At 46.0% G+C, this 18051-nt stretch overlaps 1 protein-coding gene across 1 annotated transcript in view; it reads right to left on the reverse strand.

Moving 5' to 3' along the window:
- Positions 1-16029: 16029 nt before the first annotated feature.
- Positions 16030-18051, reverse strand: part of ITGB5 (integrin subunit beta 5) — a 57971-nt gene continuing 55949 nt past the window's right edge. The window contains exons 14-15 of the mRNA XM_053982843.1: positions 17132-17298; positions 16030-16613 (exon numbers count right to left, since the gene is read on the reverse strand). Coding sequence (XP_053838818.1) covers positions 16518-16613; positions 17132-17298 — 263 coding nt within the window. The 3' untranslated portion in view covers positions 16030-16517. The remainder of the gene's footprint in view (positions 16614-17131; positions 17299-18051) is intronic.

Consider the following 18051-nt stretch of genomic DNA (forward strand, 5'->3'; position numbering starts at 1 on the left):
TTTTCCCTTTTCACTGGCTCTATATGTCTTGGTTCTGTGGCAGAAATATAATAAAAAGTCATTCTCGTGTGTCTGTGACTGCAGGAGTTGCTCATGATTCTGTTCACAGAATTTGTCAGAGCAGTTAGTTGGGTGCTTAATTGCAGTGGAGCTGTTGATTCCTCTAATATGAAATAAAAATCTACTTTATTAGACTTCTTGTGACAATAGCTGGAATACTTGCAGGCTTTACTTTCCACTGTACATGGTAAATAAGGAGAAATAGAAATATCTTGCATGATTGGTTTTGGTTAAAAAGTATGGAATAACCTTAAGCATATCTAGCATGTATGTGGTGTAAATAGCAATGAAAATTTTATTGATTAAGAAGTCAGAAACCAGTGGTGATGCAGTTCTGAACTTTTGCTGTTCCAGAGCACACAGAAAGCCGGGTCCTTTTGTTAATACACTTACGTCTGGACTAGGAACAATTGTATTTAGGGAGGTTTTTGCCATTAGTGCCCGATCTTTGAAAATAGGAGATTGGAGGAGGCTCTTTTTGATTGGTTTAACTTATGCAGGATGTCTAAGAGCAAGGGACACAGGTTGGGATCTGAGGGCTTTGCTTTATGCCTCGTGATTTAGTGACATAGGGCTCTTTCATGATTCAGCTGCTTGTGGGGCTTAAGATGTTGTGGAGAGAATGTTAGAATATTGTGTATGTTATTTTCTTTGGGGCTACCAGTTGCTTCAGGAGGTTTAAGTATCATAATTCACACCTGGAGAATTCTACCTTGTGGAAGATGGAACTTGTTGATTATGAGGTATCCTGTTCAGACACCCTGCAGTGGTCACTGGGATGGGATATTTCACATCATCTTCTTATTTCCAGTCCTTCAAAGTCAACAGAGGATTTGTTTGCTGTCTCTATCTCATGGCCTTGAGGCTTGTAGCAGAAACAAGACTTTCTCACTTAGACCTTTTTGCAGAAAATGGCCTTTTCCACCAGAGGGAGCTGAGACACTATTTTTGGGGAGCCTTGACGCTCTGCCGTTTTTACAGCTTCCAAAAGTTTCCAACTCCAGATAATCCTCAGAATGAAAATGTGTCTGGTTTTTAACAAGTTACACCCTTGCTGTTGGGTGTATTTAAAACATTTAAATGTCATTCGGACATTTAAAGCAGTATTCTAAAGCTCATTTAAAACAATTGTTTATCAGAAAGCTGCCTCAGGCTGAAGCTCAGCACAGTGCGTTGTGGGCTCACTGTTACAGCACAAGCAGAATTTCATGAGTTCAGTATTTTCCACTAACTCTGCTGAATCGTGTTTAAGCATGTGGCTGACAGCCGTGGAGCTAAATCCCTGAGCAGGCTCTTTGGAGAGCAAGTTTATCAGGCCTCTAGCTTACAAAATAGCAACTGGATTTGGAAAGATGAATGTGATCTAATATCCCATCACTTTTAGAGGGTATGTGCAACTCACTTGCTTTACAAAGCAAGTTCTGAGGAACAGATCAACTGGGACACTTCATTTCACAGTCCTTCTTTGTGCCCTCCAGAAAGAGCTGTGTTCTGGCACTTTGTGTGACACCACTGCTGCAAACATTTCAATTAGTAAAACAAAAACATGTTACCTCCTATATGCATTCTTCTGTCAGAATGATTATAGTAAACAAGTGTGTGCACTTCCTTTGAGGCACCTGAAAGTGATTAAAAATCCATTTCAAATTAAGAACAAATGTTAATTTCCTTGCTTGCTCCTGCTGCTTGCATTCATCACACAGTCCCTGCTGTTGGTCCCAACTGTTCCTAACATGGGAACTAGGTCACAATTTACAAAACTCATTTGCATCATAATATATGAATCTGAAACTCTTGCCGTTCATTCTGTGATCTGATTGAGCCTTTGGTAGAGGCATAAGGTTATATTTAAATTTCTCAATTTAATGTTAACTGGCAGTAGGCATTTATATTAAATTGTGATCCTTACCCATTCTGGAGTACGGTTTATAACAGAATGAAAGGAAATCACTCTTTTCATAGTTAAATAAGATTGTGACCAAGTGTTGCCAGTGCTTGCAGCAGAAAGCTGCACGACTTGCTTCTATTTCGGAGCAGCAATTCCTGAGAACTGTGAGACCAGCACAAGCTCGAACCACTAAGGAATTGTTACGTAGCTGTTGATATTTGTGTGCAAAGTCCACTCTGTGTCTCGGAGGTTGTGGGTATTTGTGTCACGAGAACCCAGCTAGGGCACTTAAATCAGTATAACTGCATAAGTACAGTGCATTACACAGACTTAAAATTCTTGCAAAATCTTGATAAACCCAATGCTGAATTAAAACCAGCCAAGTTAAACAAGCATCATCCTTAAAAGTATTATTTGTATGTCACAGTATCAACATTGCTTTATTATTGGTAAACTGACAGATGATATTATAGTTTCCATAGCCTAGTCTATGAAAATTTATTTGAAACATAATCCCAGAAAAATAACTGAATCACTTCCCTTTAAGTTTATGTGGAAAGCCTGTTGCTGTGGATGTTTTTAGTAAGAGACACAAACATTGCATTTAGAGAATAGCACCAAAGGAATGTGAAACACCCAGAGGAAGTTTGTTTTCAGATCTGACTTTTGGAGGTCACTGTCTCAGGGAATGGTCTGTTTTGGAAGGCTTGTGACTGGGCTGTGAGCTAGACACACTGGATTGTTTGTTTGTTTGTTTGTAATCATGCTGGTGGATCTTGGTCAGCCTGTACCACAGTGATGAGTACAGCTTTGAATGCCGCAAGAAATTAAAACTCAGCCTGGTGCCTGCTCCAGCTTCAGGTTTTCCTCCAACTCCTTTGTCAGGCATTTTCATGCTGGGAGAGGTGACCCTGCCTGTGTGTCTGGGTTGGCTTTGTCCTCAGTCTCAGTTCTCTGTTCCTACATGACCCATGTGGCCTCTGAGCATTTTCTCATAAGCTGATGTGAGCAACAGTCCGGCTGTGAACGTGCAGGGCTGTAGGTGGAGGCTGGCCAGGACAAAGAACAGGGGGAAGCCTGAGCAAGGCTGTAACTGTGCATAAGGTGGTGGTATGTCATAAGCTGTGTAAACTGAAATACAGACTTGATTGCAGCTGCTGTGGAAATCCCTGTTTGCTTTCTGGTAGTAATTTGTAGTATCTTGTAGAGTAGATCTACTTGTTTTGCCAACTCTAACTATGCTTGCCTTGACAGTAGTAAACTGTTATGAATAAGAGAAAATAGGTAATAAATCCTCTGTGTCCTTGTGCATGACAGAGTAAGACATACTACAAACAGTTGCAATCTTTGCATACTCACAAGCCAAGTAATCCTTCTGGGTTGTGGCATTAATTGGTGTCAGAAGTGTGGATCCGTGGTAAACAGGTCATGGATGCTTGGGAGAAGGCAGTAGAAAAGCAGTGAAAATGGCAAGATGCTTGTAGAAAACCTGTGTATGGGACAGGGATAAGGTGTCTAAGAATTGGTTGCATTTGGAAAGGCAGCAAATGGAGTTTCAGAGGTGACAGGACACTCAAATGCAAAGCAGAGAATAGCAAGGGGCCCTTCATCGGGCTTCTCACAGAGGTGTCAGCTGTAGGTGCTTTGTTTAGCACTGCTAGGCAGGAACTGGAAGCTTTGCAGCAAGCTAAGGATGCAGAAGTGTGAGTAGTTGCCTTTGAATCCCATGGCTTTGTTGCAAAGTGGTTACTTAAAAACTACCCTCAGACATCTGGATGTATGGCACCAACAGCAAAAGCCTGCATGCCTGCTCTCAGAGCAGGATCACTGAAAAGATAAATACTGAAAATGGAAAATGAGGAGGAGGCTTTGATTCTGGCAGCCAGTCTTCCTCCCCCTCTTCATTGCCCAAGCTTTGTCCAGATAACGCAGCCTCCTTGTACCCTGACATTAAAACTTCCCAGGGGGCTCCTCCTGGCTCCTGCTGGAGGAGGAAGGCCCCCCCCTGACCCCCAGGGTCACAATGACTTCTAGGAATTTTCATGCTGAGCAGCTAAGGCAGTTGTCCATGCAGAACAGCAAAAAGCCTCCTGAGGACTGGGTGGGATGGGTGGTACCAGCTGGGGGCTGGTGCAGTGATCCCTCATCAGGCTGAGGCTGGACAGATATTCCTGAGAGGAAGAATATTTATCCTAAACACTGATGCAGAGGCCAGAGTGAAAACCTCCCTGTTATCATCCATAATAAATGCTTCTAAAAAATGCTGAGAGTGTGGGGCTGTCTCCCCCCCCCCCCCCTCCCTCTAGTACTCTTGATGGATTCTCTGGCTGGACAATGAGACTGACTGCTTGGGATTTCCTTAAGGTACAGAGGCAACACCCTGGGACACAATGGTTGTGCCAGCAACAGGGAAACTAAAATTCTTGCAAAATACAGCATCCAGAGAGACCAGAAAAACCTGACCTTAATGTTATGGCATGAAATGTGGCACTGAAACACCATAGTGGCCTGGAAAGGCTGGAAAATTGACAGTCCTTATGGGGAGGCAACAAGGACAGGGAAGCACTCCCAAAGGGAAAGTCAGGACAGGGTCATCCAAAGGCTTAAGGGAGCTCAGAGTAGTAAGAATAAGGGAAAAAGTGCTTGAAATGCAATAGATCTGACACAAAGTGGCCCCTTGCAAACAGGAATGTGATCTGGAATGGAGACAATTAGGGGATCTCCTGCAAGGAACAGGACTCACAGTAGGCTGGCTAAAGGAGATGCCCATGGTCATCCTGCAGACTGTGGGATAGGCATGATGGGGGAGGCATCAGCACGCTGCAGGCAGGGAAGGAGCCACCTCCCCTCCTCAGGAAGCTGCAGAGCACAATGAGGCCTTACGTCAGACTTCTTTTCTCTAAACTAGATAAACCTGGAGTCTTCTAGATGCATTCAAGGACCCTAACATCATTCTTAAATTGTGGGGCCCAGCACTTCACATAGTATATGATTCAATTGTATTTAGTCCTCAGTACTGAAATCCCTTCTTACCAATGCTTGCAACTCAAACCGCACAGTTAAACCACCTTTATAACCAACACAGAGATTTATACATTCTTATTAACTACTGTCCCCTGTCCTTTAACAAGCAGTTATTACTCTCAGGGTCCATGGGCTTCCTCCACTACTCCAGATATCCTACTGATTTGGCAAGTTGGCATGAAGTGAAACAACATCATGAGCATTTGTCTTTTTTATAACTGTTACATTATGTACACCATGCCTTGTCATTATGTTATTTCTTGTTCCTTATTTCAAGGATGGAATTGTGATCACATTGTACAATTTATGAATATAATTTCTCGAGCAGGCAATAAATTGGATTGTTGGCATTCCCTATACCACCCTTGATCATTAGATGCCAAATTTTGAGGCTCAGCAGAACCTGTCTCTGAAGCATCTTGGTGTCAACCTAATTTGGCATACTTACTCCCCAGTACACCAAATTATCAATAACAACAACCTTTAAAGCACATTCATATGTTGAGGCCCTAATAGTACATTGTAATGCCCCAGGACACAGGTTCAATTTGGGTGAGGAAGATAAGCAACTGTAATTACACTTCGTGTTACAATCACACCCAAGTGTGGTTTTGGTGTAAATGGGACAGAGCACAAGCTTGTATTGATCCTGGAAACCTCATGGACCTGAAATAATGAATCAGCAAATACAAACAAACGAGGTTTTAATGGACTCTGGCATCTTACATGGAATGTTAATAACATGAATTTTCATAGATACTGTAATCTCACTGGTCCTAATTCTACATGCTGCTGTCTACAGAGTTGGCTTAGTACTGATGATAATTGGGACATCTATGACCCAAGCAACACAATTGGCTGTATAGATCATAACCTCTATTGGGCACTCTGATTATAACAAAATTGAATTTTTTTTTCTAATCTATGTTTTTCTAATTCATTCTACAAACATGACAATGACCCTGGGTGAAGCTGGTGGCCAACTTTTTAACCCCTGGATGGTTCTGTTTTTGTGGCACTAAGACATTATCACCACAGAAGATAGACACTTGTACCACAGCACATCTTGCTCCTTAGGCATTCCCATCTCAAGTTCTGACACTTAACTTTCAACACAATCATTACCCTGTAGGTAATCAAGGCAGAGTGTTTAACCCTGTACTAACAGGTCCATGAGGTTTCCAGAATCAATACAAGCTTGTGTTCTGTCCCAATTTACATCATCATTGATTGACTGTGCCAGATGAAAATAGAAGTCAGCAGCATCTATTGAGTGCTCCAAGTGCTGGTGTCCTATGCCTGGTTATGTCTCTGTGGTATAAAAAGGACTTACTTTTTACCCCAGATGGAGCCTCTTTTTCTGATGCATCCCAATGTGCACAAATCCTTGTTCCCGGTGGTATTTCCTTGGCAGAGCAGACCTCACCTGGGATGCCAGGCTGACTCCAGGTTCTGTGATGCAGCATGGGTTGACCCTGGCCAGGCACCAGGTGCCCACTGAGCCTCTCTATTGCTCCCCTTCCCAGCAGGACACGGGAGAGAACAAGATGGAAAACAACTCATAGGTTGAGACAAGGCAGTTTACTAAAGCATAAAAATAGAAAAACAGAAGTTTGCATGTGCACGAGCAAAGGGAAAAAGTCAATCTCTACTTCCCATCAGCCAGCGATGTTCAGGCACTTCCCAGGAAGCAGGGCTTCAGCACGCATAGAGGTGGCTCCAGCAGGCAAACTCTGCAGAGTAACAAATGCCTCCCTGTTCCTCCTCCCTCCCTTAGCTTTTGTATCTGAGCTGACATCATATGGTATGGAATATCCCTTTGGTTAATTTGGGTCAGCTGGCCTGGTTGTGTGCCCTCCCAGGATCTTGCCCACTCCCAGCCCCTTGATGCGGGGGGGAATGTTAGAGGGACAGTCTGCTCAGCAGTTGCCAAAGCAGTGGTGTGTTATCAACACCTTTTCCACTGCAAAGCACAGCACTGTGAGGGTGCTAAGGGAAAATGAACTCTGTCTCAGTCAGGCCCCTTATTCCATGCACTGTCCACCCCTCATTCCATACCATTTGCGTCATACTCAGATCCCACATAATTTATATATCTTCCAACTGTTCCACTGTATTTATTTCTCATTACTGGAATGCCTTCTTGCCCACACACACAACTTAAAGTACATCCTTAAATCATCTCTATATCAAACATACGTTTTCATTAACCACTATCCCCTGCCCTTTCAATGATAGATATTATTTTTCGATTTCATGGGCTTCTTTCATCCCTCCAGATCCATGACTTGGGCTCCATTCCATCAGGATGAGTGATCTGGACAGGAGAAGCAGCACACTTTATTGTTGGGCACTGACACCAGCCTGTCTCAGGTTGTTGTTGCATTCTTCCTGCTCCTTGCAAAATTCATTCTTCATCAGTTCGTGTCATCTCTGCTACTTCCTGCAACATACAACTCACACCACAGATTATTTTTCCCCCAAGGTTAAATCTCCTTGAGGTACACACCAGGTCTCCCCATCCTTCTTCATCACCCACCAAGTACATCCAGGTCCTTGGGCAAAGACAATCCCACAAATAGGCTTGCCTTTTCCCATAGGAGGAGAAATCCAGACTAACTTTCCCACTTCCCTACGTGTGCAGGGACCTTATTTCCTCCCACAGTGTGAAGGGGTTTCATTTGGGCAGGACCAGGGTTGTTACCAGATCCCCTAGGGTTGACTAGCCAAGTAGCTTCTGCTAAATTTTCATCCCAGTGCTTCCATGCCCCATTACCTTACACTCTTTACATAGTTTTCAGCAGTCCATTCTATCTTTCAGTCTTCCCAGAGGCCTGTAGGTAATAAGGGATGTGATACATCCACTCAATGCCATGTTTCTTTGCCCAAGAGTTTATGAGTTTATTTTTAAAGTGACCCCCACTGTCTGATTCAATTCTCTCTGTAGTACCATGTTGCCACAAAATCTGTCCCTCAGGGCCTGGGATGTCAAGGTCTCTCAAGGAGTGGCAATGTTTTACAGGGGATGTTTCCAGCCAGCCAGTTGTTGCCTCTACCATGGTGAGGATGTAACTCTTGCCTTGGCGTGGCAACAGCCCAATATAGTCAATTTGCCAGGCCTCACCATTCTGGAACCCCAGCCACCACCCTCTCTCCCAAGGAGACTCCACTTGTGTAGCTCACTTGATTGCAGCACGTTTCACATTTGTGTACAACCTGTGTGGCACCTCTTGGCTGCCTTTGACTGCAGCTCACATTGAATTTCCAACATGTCAGGTACAGCAGCACTCACAGGTGTCTCATTCAGGCCCAAACAGTCCACTGTCAGCCTCCATTCCCCATCAGACTCACACTGGCCATATGGGGCTGTTAAAGGGTGAGCAGGTCCTGCTGATCATTCCTTGGCTCTCCAAGGACTAATGGATGGAGGGTTCATGGATGGGGTTACAGAGTCTTGGCTGGTGAGATACTGCTGCTGCTGCACAGTCCTGGTACTTGCTGGTCTTCATTCAACCCGCAGCAATCCTACAATGAAGGGATCTTCTGAGAGGCCAGGCAGGGTGGATAACTCTTTGATCTTCTCTGTATTCACCCTGTATACACTAAAAGCCCATGGATATCCTTTTGGATGCTTGAAGTATCTAGTCGATGCCAAGGATACAAGGGGCCTCTGAGCCAGTCACAGTGGGGTGCTTTTCCCACTTGATCCCTGTTAAGCTCACCTTGGCCTCTAACACAGAAAACTCCTGGCATCCCCCTGTCACTCCAAAGATCCAGATGGATTCTGCATTTCTGTGCATTGATGGCATCAATGTACAATGTATCTACTAAAGCTTTGCACTTCTGCAGATCTGATGTGCCAGGCCATCGAACCCACACAGTCCAGTATGCCTGGTCATCCCTTTCCTCCTCCTGGCCAGAGGCAGGGACCCTCTATTCCTGTTCCTGGTCAGAGTATTCACTATCTGACCTTTGCGATGCCAGATCAGAAGTCCCCTCATCAGGCTGAAAGGAAGTGATTTTAGCTCTTTTATGTCTGGGAAATCGCTGATTGCCTTCTTGTCTCTCTGTGGCAACTACACTGGCAGTCTTCTTGGGTGACCCTTTAACAGCTTTCTTCCCTCTCAGTTCACGGACACGGGCTTCCAGCTTAAAGGTGGGTTCACCTACCCACTTCCTCATGTCCTCCCCCTGGTCACGCAGAAAGAACCAGAGCTCACCACGGGGCCTGCGCTTGGGGCTTCCCTTCCCTCTGACTGGGGAAGGAGAGGACCGATCTCTTGGGCTGCCCCTAAAAGCTGGGCTGCTGCCTTGTAGGGAGGAGGAAGCGCCCAGAGTTTCTTCTACATTTCGGAGCCAGGAGGACGCCATCTCTACGGTTGGTGTATCCATTTGCGGGTGGTACAGTGATACCAAGCTGCTGCAATATGATGCAGGGGCGCTTTGAACCACCTTCCTCCACATGGCCATTGTGCAAGTGGCATCCTCTGGATCTTCAGGGACCCTGTCACTTTTTAGATCACTATAGATGATTTCCAGCACTGCTAATTCTCTCAAGTACTGGATACCTTCGTCTGCAGTGGTCCACTTCCCTGGGGAGTTCACCAGATCTTCCTTAAACGGGTATCTTGCCCTCACACTTGAGAGGAGCCGTCTCCAGAGGCTGCAAATTGCTCCTTCTTTTCCAATTCCTCTTTCAATTTCCCGATCTTTAGCAAGGGATCCCAGCTGTTGGGCTTCATGACCTTCTAACTGCTGTCTGCCAGCCCCATTGTCCCAGCATCGAAGCAGCCAGGCAGAAATTGGCTCACCCGGCTGGCGGCTGTAATCTTTTCGCAAGTCTCGAAGTTCTGATGAGGTCAGGGACCGAGTAACTTCGGTTTCCTGTTTGATTTGCCTCAGTTCTTTTGATTTCTTTGTTGAAGGACCTGCTTCTTGATCTATGCCCTCCTTTCCTACTGTTACTTCTCCTTCTTCCTCCTCTTCTTCTTCCTCCCTTACTAATCGATGCAAAGGGTGTGTGACTTGCCTTGTCCATTTTTTTGCTTTCACTTCTGGGGCAGTTACTGTAGCTGCTGAGGTTGGAGTCCCTAACTCAGCCGTAGTGTCCTCAAATGCAGTTTGGGCTCCTGCCTCAACTACAGTCCTCTGAGAGTACTGAACAGTGGCTCGGTAGGCACAGGCCAGGCCCCAGTACAGAGCAAGAAGCTGCTGGTGTTCAGTGGGGTGGGCAAGGCACCCTTCTATCAGCTGACGGGTCAGTTTGTCAGGGTTGATTACCTGTTCAGGTGTAAAGTCCCAGGCAATGGGAGGTGATAACCGCCCTAGGAACCTGCCCAAATCGTTCCATGCACCTTGCCACCCAGGAACTGGATGCTTCAGGGCATCTTTCAATATCTCCTCACCTAAAGTTTGTTTTCTCCTACCCCAGGATGATGCCAGATTCCATAAACTCCAGAGCATGCCAACACTATTAGCTAATATTATTAAGAGTATTAAATATCTTACATAAGGATGAGCAAAGACCATGGGAGCCTGCATTAAAAAAGCATTCACATCAATTACGGTCCCCAGAACATAGCTCCCCACACACAAGGCCATCAGTGTAAGAGCAAAGCACAGAGCCTTTGTTTTTGTTAACATGTTCCCAAACTCAGCAAAATAAAGAGATAAGCAGTGCAGCTGACAAACTCCGTGTCCTGCACGAGAGCTTCCTACTATGATTTACTTTTTACTACAGCATGCAATACAGATATATATATATATATCTATATATATATCTATATATAAAACTGCCTTTATCTCACCCCACGTTTGGGCACCAAAAAGGACTGTAGTGTGCTGACCTTGGCCAGGCACCAGGTGCCCACTGAGCCTCTCTATTGCTCCTCTTCGCAGCGGGACACGGGAGAGAATAAGATGGAAAACAACTCATAGGTTGAGACAAGGCAGTTTACTAAAGCATAAAAATAGAAAAACAGAAGTTTGCATGTGCACGAGCAAAGGGAAAAAGTCAATCTCTACTTCCCATCAGCCAGCGATGTTCAGGCACTTCCCAGGAAGCAGGGCTTCAGCACGCATAGAGGTGGCTCCAGCAGGCAAACTCTGCAGAGTAACAAATGCCTCCCTGTTCCTCCTCCCTCCCTTAGCTTTTGTATCTGAGTTGACATCATACGGTATGGAATATCCCTTTGGTTAATTTGGGTCAGCTGGCCTGGTTGTGTGCCCTCCCAGGATCTTGCCTACTCCCAGCCCCTTGATGCGGGGGGGAATGTTAGAGGGACAGTCTGCTCAGCAGTTGCCAAAGCAGTGGTGTGTTATCAACACCTTTTCCACTGCAAAGCACAGCACTGTGAGGGTGCTAAGGGAAAATGAACTCTGTCTCAGTGAGACCCAACACACTGTCCAAGTGACACTTCTCCCATTGTCAGCTGGCCCCACTGCTGGGATGGATTTGACAAGCACTTGGTACCAGCAACAATTTATACAACATTTTATATATGTATGTATGTATTTATAAAATTTTACATATGTATGTGCACATACACACACACACATATATATATGCACACATACATATATACAGGCATGCATATAATCACAGAATCTTTTAGATTGGAAATTACCTTCAGGATCATTGAGTATATCTTTTTAGTCTGTGCTGCCATCCAGTAACTCTAGGAGCTGAATGCACAAAAGGAGGGTTGCTGCCTTTCTGAGCACACTGTCTGTTGTTCAAATACCTCCAAAGTGAACCATGACCTCTTCACTCCAAGTAAGAAAGGGTTAGATTAGAATCATAAAACCATAGAATCATTTAGGTTGGAGAAAACCCTTATGCACATTGAATCCGTGTTACCCCAGCACTGACAAGTCCACCGCTAAACCACTTCCCGAAGTGCTACTACTTGCCTTTTAAACACCTCCAGGTTTGTTGACTCCACCATTTCCCTGGGCATCCTGTTCCAATGCTTGACAACCCTTTCAGTGAAGATATTTTTCCTAATATCCAATCTAAGCCTCCCCTGGTACACCTTGAAGCCATTTCCTCTTGTCCGAAATAATAATTACTGGTAAGTATTTTTGCTGCTTTACTAGTGGTAATTTTATGGTGACTTGTAAAATTGAAATATAGAATTGACACTAATATTCGTTACTGCTAACATTGCTTTCTGCTGCTGTTGAAATATATATCTGCTTGAGCTGGTTTTGGCTAGGATAGAGTTAATTTTTTCCAGAGCAGCAAGCACAATTCAGATTTTTGCTGGAAACAGTGTTGATAATACAGAGATGTTTTAGTTACAGCTGAGCACAGCTTACACAGATTCAAGGCCTTTTCTGCTCCTTCTCCCACCCCATAAGTGAGGATGCTGAGGGTGCACAAGGAGCTGGGAGGGGATGCAGCCAGGACAGCTGACCCCCACTGACCACAGGGACATCCCAGAGCATCATGCTCAGCACACAGAACTGGGGGAAGAAGAAGGAAGGGGGGTACGTTCACAGTCATGGCGTTTGCCTTCCCATGTCACCGCCAGGCATGAAGGAGCTCAGTTTTCCTGGGACTGGCTGAACACCTGCCAGCCAGACTCTGAAGGAATGAATTCCTTGTTTTGCTTTGCTTGTGTGCAGCTGTGGCTTTACTTATGGGACTGTCTTTACCTTGACCCACATTTTCTCACTTTTCTACTCTTCCGATTCTCTCCCCTATCCCACTGCAGCAGAGTGAGAGAGTGGCTGTGTGGGGCTGAGTTGTCAGCTGGGGTTAAACCACGACAGCCTTACAGCAGTTATTTGTAGCATAGATACACTTGTTTTGCTAATCACCAGTACGCTTGCCTTGATAGTGGTGACTTGTATTAAAATGCAATGAAATAATTTAGGAAATAGAGCCTCCATGTCCTTGTGCACAACAGGGTCCTGCAAGCCCATGGCTGCGACCTTTGCCCCCACACAGACTGGGTGATCCTGGGTCATGGCAGCTGAATGGACAAGTTTCTGATCTGGCTGCATCCAGTGGACACGAGCATAAACTAGTGGGTATGCAGAAAGGGACAGGATGAATAAACTCCTGTGTCTCTGCTGTATAGTTTTGACTTTTGCAGGTTGGCAGTGGAAAGGAGAACAACAGTCAATTCCAGTTCATGTGTTCAGGTAAGGAGATGGTGCTGGGATAGGCTGCTAGGCTGCAGATGCAGTGAGTTACCCCAAGTGTGGCATTTCCTGCAGGCAGCTTAGTGATCCTTTTCTCAACACTGTAGCTCCTTGGCTTTCCACTTGGCTGGAGAAACACAAGGTTAAATAAGTTCAAGAGTGTGGAGCATTCATCTTCCAGAGCCTGGGCTTTGCCTTCAGCTGCTGAGCACCTTCTTGGTCCACTGTAGAGGGCAATGACCATGCAGGCAGGCATGCCTCACTCAGGCTTGTGCAACAGAGAACCATTTCAGTGCATCTCCACAACTGTCAAAACAAATAATGCTGCCACTGGCCTTGACTTTTCCCAAGGAATGGTGCTGTCTCCTCCCCCAGACCAGCAGCACAGAGAAAAGGCTGGTGAGCCCAGCCCCAGCAACCCTGCAGCAGCAGCAGCCGTCAGCTGTGGCTGGGGAAACAAGAGATGATGTTGCAAGGGCATCCGGATTCCAGCTTGGCTAGACAAGCACTGACATTTTTCCATCACATTTGACCCGTTGAAGCCTTCTGCGGGAGCTTTCATTCAGGAATGCTAGCTGTGGTCAGGCTGCATGTATTTACAGACACAAATAAACTGCTGCTGACTGAAATACACCACTCCCATGACTGTGCTTGGCACTACTCTTGCAAGGGTAAAGGCAGATCTGCTTACCCAGTAACACAAAGCCTTAGCAGTTCTTCCTTACTTTTTTTTTAAGATGTAACCTTGTGGAAAAGCTGAATTTGGGGGGCTGCTCTGCACTGCACAGGCAGCACTGACAGCATCAATCCTATTCATTCTTTTTGTACACTGGCTTAGCAGCCTGGCCTGTGGCACCCTTCCCTTGCTTATTTGGTCCCACATTGCTCTCGGCCTACTCTGCAGACCAGTCTGCTTTAGAGCTGAGTTGTCTCCCTGGGCAGTGGAAGGAGGGCACTTGCAGTCCCGTCCCCAAGCCTTTTCTCTGCTTTTTCCACTCTCCCTGTCCAAACCACCCTTTAGCAATGAGTCAAATCTTGGCTCCCTACAACTGCCTGGATTGCCCAGTCTCTCAGCCTTAACCCAGTGTTGTGGGAAATGCCACAGCACAAAGGTAATCTGCAAGAGTGCAAGTGAAAGGGTGGCAGGGGGGCACTGCCTGTGCCTCTCCTTTCAGAGTGCAAAGGGGTGGATTTGTTTTTGAACTGCTTGGTCCCTCACAAATTAACTGAAGCAGAAGTGTATTCACAGCATTTGCTGCTTTGGGTGGCAAAGCTGGTTTAAAGCATTCCTGCCCTTCCTTTTCCTGGGCTTTCCTTCCTGCTCCCCCTTTCTGTGCCTGGGGCAGTATGACTTGTGTGAGGCAGCCACATGAACCAAGCTAAAACTTGCTCTGTCTCCTTGTGATGATTATTTTCTGGCTGCTTTCTATTTTTTGTGTCAGTGATGAAATCTGTCTTGCCATCTTGGCACATGGCAGTGGGATGATCACAAATCCCAAATTTACCCCATGGATGCTCCTTCCCAGGTGGCAAGGTTAGTCCCAGCTATTCAAAATGCAATTTCTCGGCCTGTAAACTGTAGCCTGGACTTCATTATGGTGTAGGAGATGTGGAGCTCTGAAGAGCTGCCCCTGTGCAGTACTCAGGCCTGTCCTGATGCTCGTGGTGCTGCAGGAGGAGGCAGCACAGCCTCCAGCCCAGCCATGGTGAGTTACATGACGGCAGCATTTAACCAGAGCCTGCCCCTCCACTTGTTTTCAGTGTGGATCTATGCAGCCCCCTCCCCTGCTAGGGCAGATTTAGTGGAATCAAGTGGGAAGACAGCATAAATTTCATTTGCTTGAGGTTTTGAGTTTTTTACCCCACCTGATCATCACTGATGCCGCCAAGGCGCCACTTGCTGTCCTCCTAAAAATCCCAGTTCCAAGACATTTTTAGTATGGTCTGCTGCATTTCTTCAGTGCTGCTTGTAGGCGGGGGGAGGGGGGGGCACAAAGTTCTTGAAGGAGAGCTGTTTTTACTGAACAAATAAGAGCTTCTGTTTATAGAGGCAAAAACACATAAAAAAAAAAATAAATCCGGAAGGATGGGCCCATGGCCCTTTTCCAAAGAGAAGAGCAAGTCAAAACAATGAACACCATTTGTTTTTGCTTTTCCCTGGCAAGTTTCCTTCAGCTGACTATTGCATGATCTGTTCAGGGTGAAGAGACAAGAAAAAAAGAAATTAAAAAAAAGAAGGAAAAAAAAAAAAAAACAGGCAGTAGCAATTGCTCCAGCTTCTCTTTCCTGCAGTGGCTGCAGCCCCATCTGTGTGGGTTTAAAGCTGCAGCTGTCAGCAGGGTAACCCAAACCCCAGCTCCAGAGGAAAACAGACAGGGCTGGGGGAATAGTTTGGGGGGAAACTGAAAAAAAAGCAAAAAAACAAAGTAAAATATACGTTATAAAGCAACAACACAGGTCTTTATCCAGGTCTCTTTCCAAAAGCTCAGGGTTCCCCTGCTTTTCTAGCTGGGCTCCATGGGACCCCACAGCAACAGTCCTCTGGTAAAAAGTCAGAAGTCTGGATGAGCTGCTGTGTGCTCTCAGCTGCTCTCCTGTAGCCACCCAGGCTGGACACCTACTTGCACACTGTAAGGAATGGGTGTTTAAATTAGTTTCCTCAGACTGAACTCCCTTTTCCTTGAGCTCCCACCAGTTTCCAATCTGTTTAATACCATTGGCTCAGAGCAGGAGCTCCCTGAGGCACTCCCTGCCCCAAGGTCAACACAAGTATATTAAATCAACACAACTTCTGTGGCAGTCCCTACAGGTCCAGCTCCATGTTTTATAGCCATGCTTTGACTGATAAGGCTCTATTAATAAATCCATTCTCAGCAAAGAAACAATACACTCTACTCACACCATCATATATGCACAACTGTTTTATTTAGGGGTTTATATAAAAAAAATTCCTAAAGACTGCAGAGCTTTTTTATCCTAATTTCTTACACATATGGTTCCAAGACCCTGTTTTCAAGCTAATTCCCCCCTAACAACTTGTGATGGAGTGGGTTCCCCTGATTTTTGACCTAGTCACCTTTTCTAACAGGATATGTCTAAAGCTGCAATATGGCACTTGGTTCACTTAGTTGGAAGGTTTAATACATCTGGAAAGCTGGGGTATGGAGATGCACACGGCTCAGAGTCCATCAACACAGGCAGGGACCCTGCCCTCATATCTGTGCTTCCAGAATGAACCAGACCTTTCTCCTTACTGTGCAAATAACAGGCTTTGGTCATCGACCAGTCCCGTCGTAAGGGATTCTCGCCCCTGAAGAGAATCCCATCTTCAAGTGGGGAAGCAGCCCGGCCATTCAAGCAATTGTCCACGGCAGTGCCAGGCACTGAGACCCCTTCAGTCAACTGTACCGTTGTAAGACTTGTTGAGCTTGTTGAACGTGAACTCTACGTTATGTGTGGAAATAGGCTTTCGGTAGAGAGGATTGGATGCCTTTGGAGAGAGGAGCAGACAAAAAGAACAAAGATGAGGAACAAAGTCTGTGCCACGGTAAAAACATACCAATTCGTTTGGTGACAGCGCTGTGTGTGGTTTTGAGTGAACTGAACATTCAGATCCAAATGCAGTGTTGTTTAACCAGAGCTGGTCCATCAGACCCACCTTCCATCCTGCCTGCAGGCAGAGGCACTGCCCTCCAATGCTGAGCACCCCCCTTCAAAGCTTCCCAGAAGGGCTCCCTCACAGACCTGACCAATGTGACTGCCACCACAGTCTCCCCTACCTCCATCAGCCTGCAGCTCTGCTTGGAAACTAAAGGCTGGATATAGTTTTGCAAAGCATTTATAACTTGCCTAGGAGAAGGCAGTGCAAGATGCTGGACCTTGAAGGCACCACAGGGCATGGACACCTGCATCCCTCGTTCCTGCCACCCTTCTCCATCACTGCAGAGCTGTTTTGCTGCATCCCAACAGCCCCCCCATACCCCAACAGCACCCCCACCCCAGGCTCACCATTTCATATCTGGCACGGGAGCGTTCGCTCTGGAATCGGTCGAACTCCCGCCTGTCGTGAATGGTGACGAGCAGCTTCCAGAGCGCCAGCAGGATGATGCCAATCAGCACCACACTGCCAATCACTGCCAGCACGATGGTCACAGCGCTGGGGGCTGAGCTGCAGGCTGGCAGTGAGGCAGAAAAGCTAATTAGCTCTGGTGTGAGTGCATCCCAGATCAGGCAATAACTTGGACTGCGGCCATAGAGCAAGTGACCTCAGGCAGCACTAGCAGCAGTGGCTAAATTTGAAAAAGCAACAGTCCCTTCTGAAATCAAACTGATTTTTTTTTTTAAATTAAATAAATTCCTGGCTAGAGGCAGGTCAAAGGGACACCTCCCATGCGTGTCACCAGAGCTGGGATGTCATGTAGTAGGGCTGCAGTGCCACTGTCCAACAGTGATGCAGGGTTTTAATGCCAGCTGACCCATGTGGGACACAGAGAGTTAAAGTGCCTCTGGCAAAAGCCAGCTCAGCTTCTCCCACACAGAGACAGGTGATCACTAAGGACTTTTATATAAGGACATTAACTGTCAGCTAATCAGCTGGTCTTTCAATTAAGTGCAAACTGCAGCACAATTGAAATAGAACATGAGGAATCTCAGTCTTTCCCATATTGGCCCAGAACATGAGGAATCTCAGTCTTTCCCATATTGGCCCGTGCCTCGGAGGACCAGAGCAAATCACAAGAAGCTACTGCTGGATGCTCGTCAGCTTGTCCTGCAACACCACGAGGGGTTTTCTTTAAGCAACTGCATTGTATGTGATTAAATAATGCTGGGAAGCACAGCTGTCTGCACAGCCTGTGGAGGGGAGTAGGGACACACAGCCCTTACATTGCCTGGACCAGAACTCCTTGGCAATGTGGAAATCCTTAGGT

Source organism: Vidua macroura, chromosome 7, assembly GCF_024509145.1.
Source record: "Vidua macroura isolate BioBank_ID:100142 chromosome 7, ASM2450914v1, whole genome shotgun sequence".
NCBI classification, from domain to species: domain Eukaryota; kingdom Metazoa; phylum Chordata; class Aves; order Passeriformes; family Viduidae; genus Vidua; species Vidua macroura.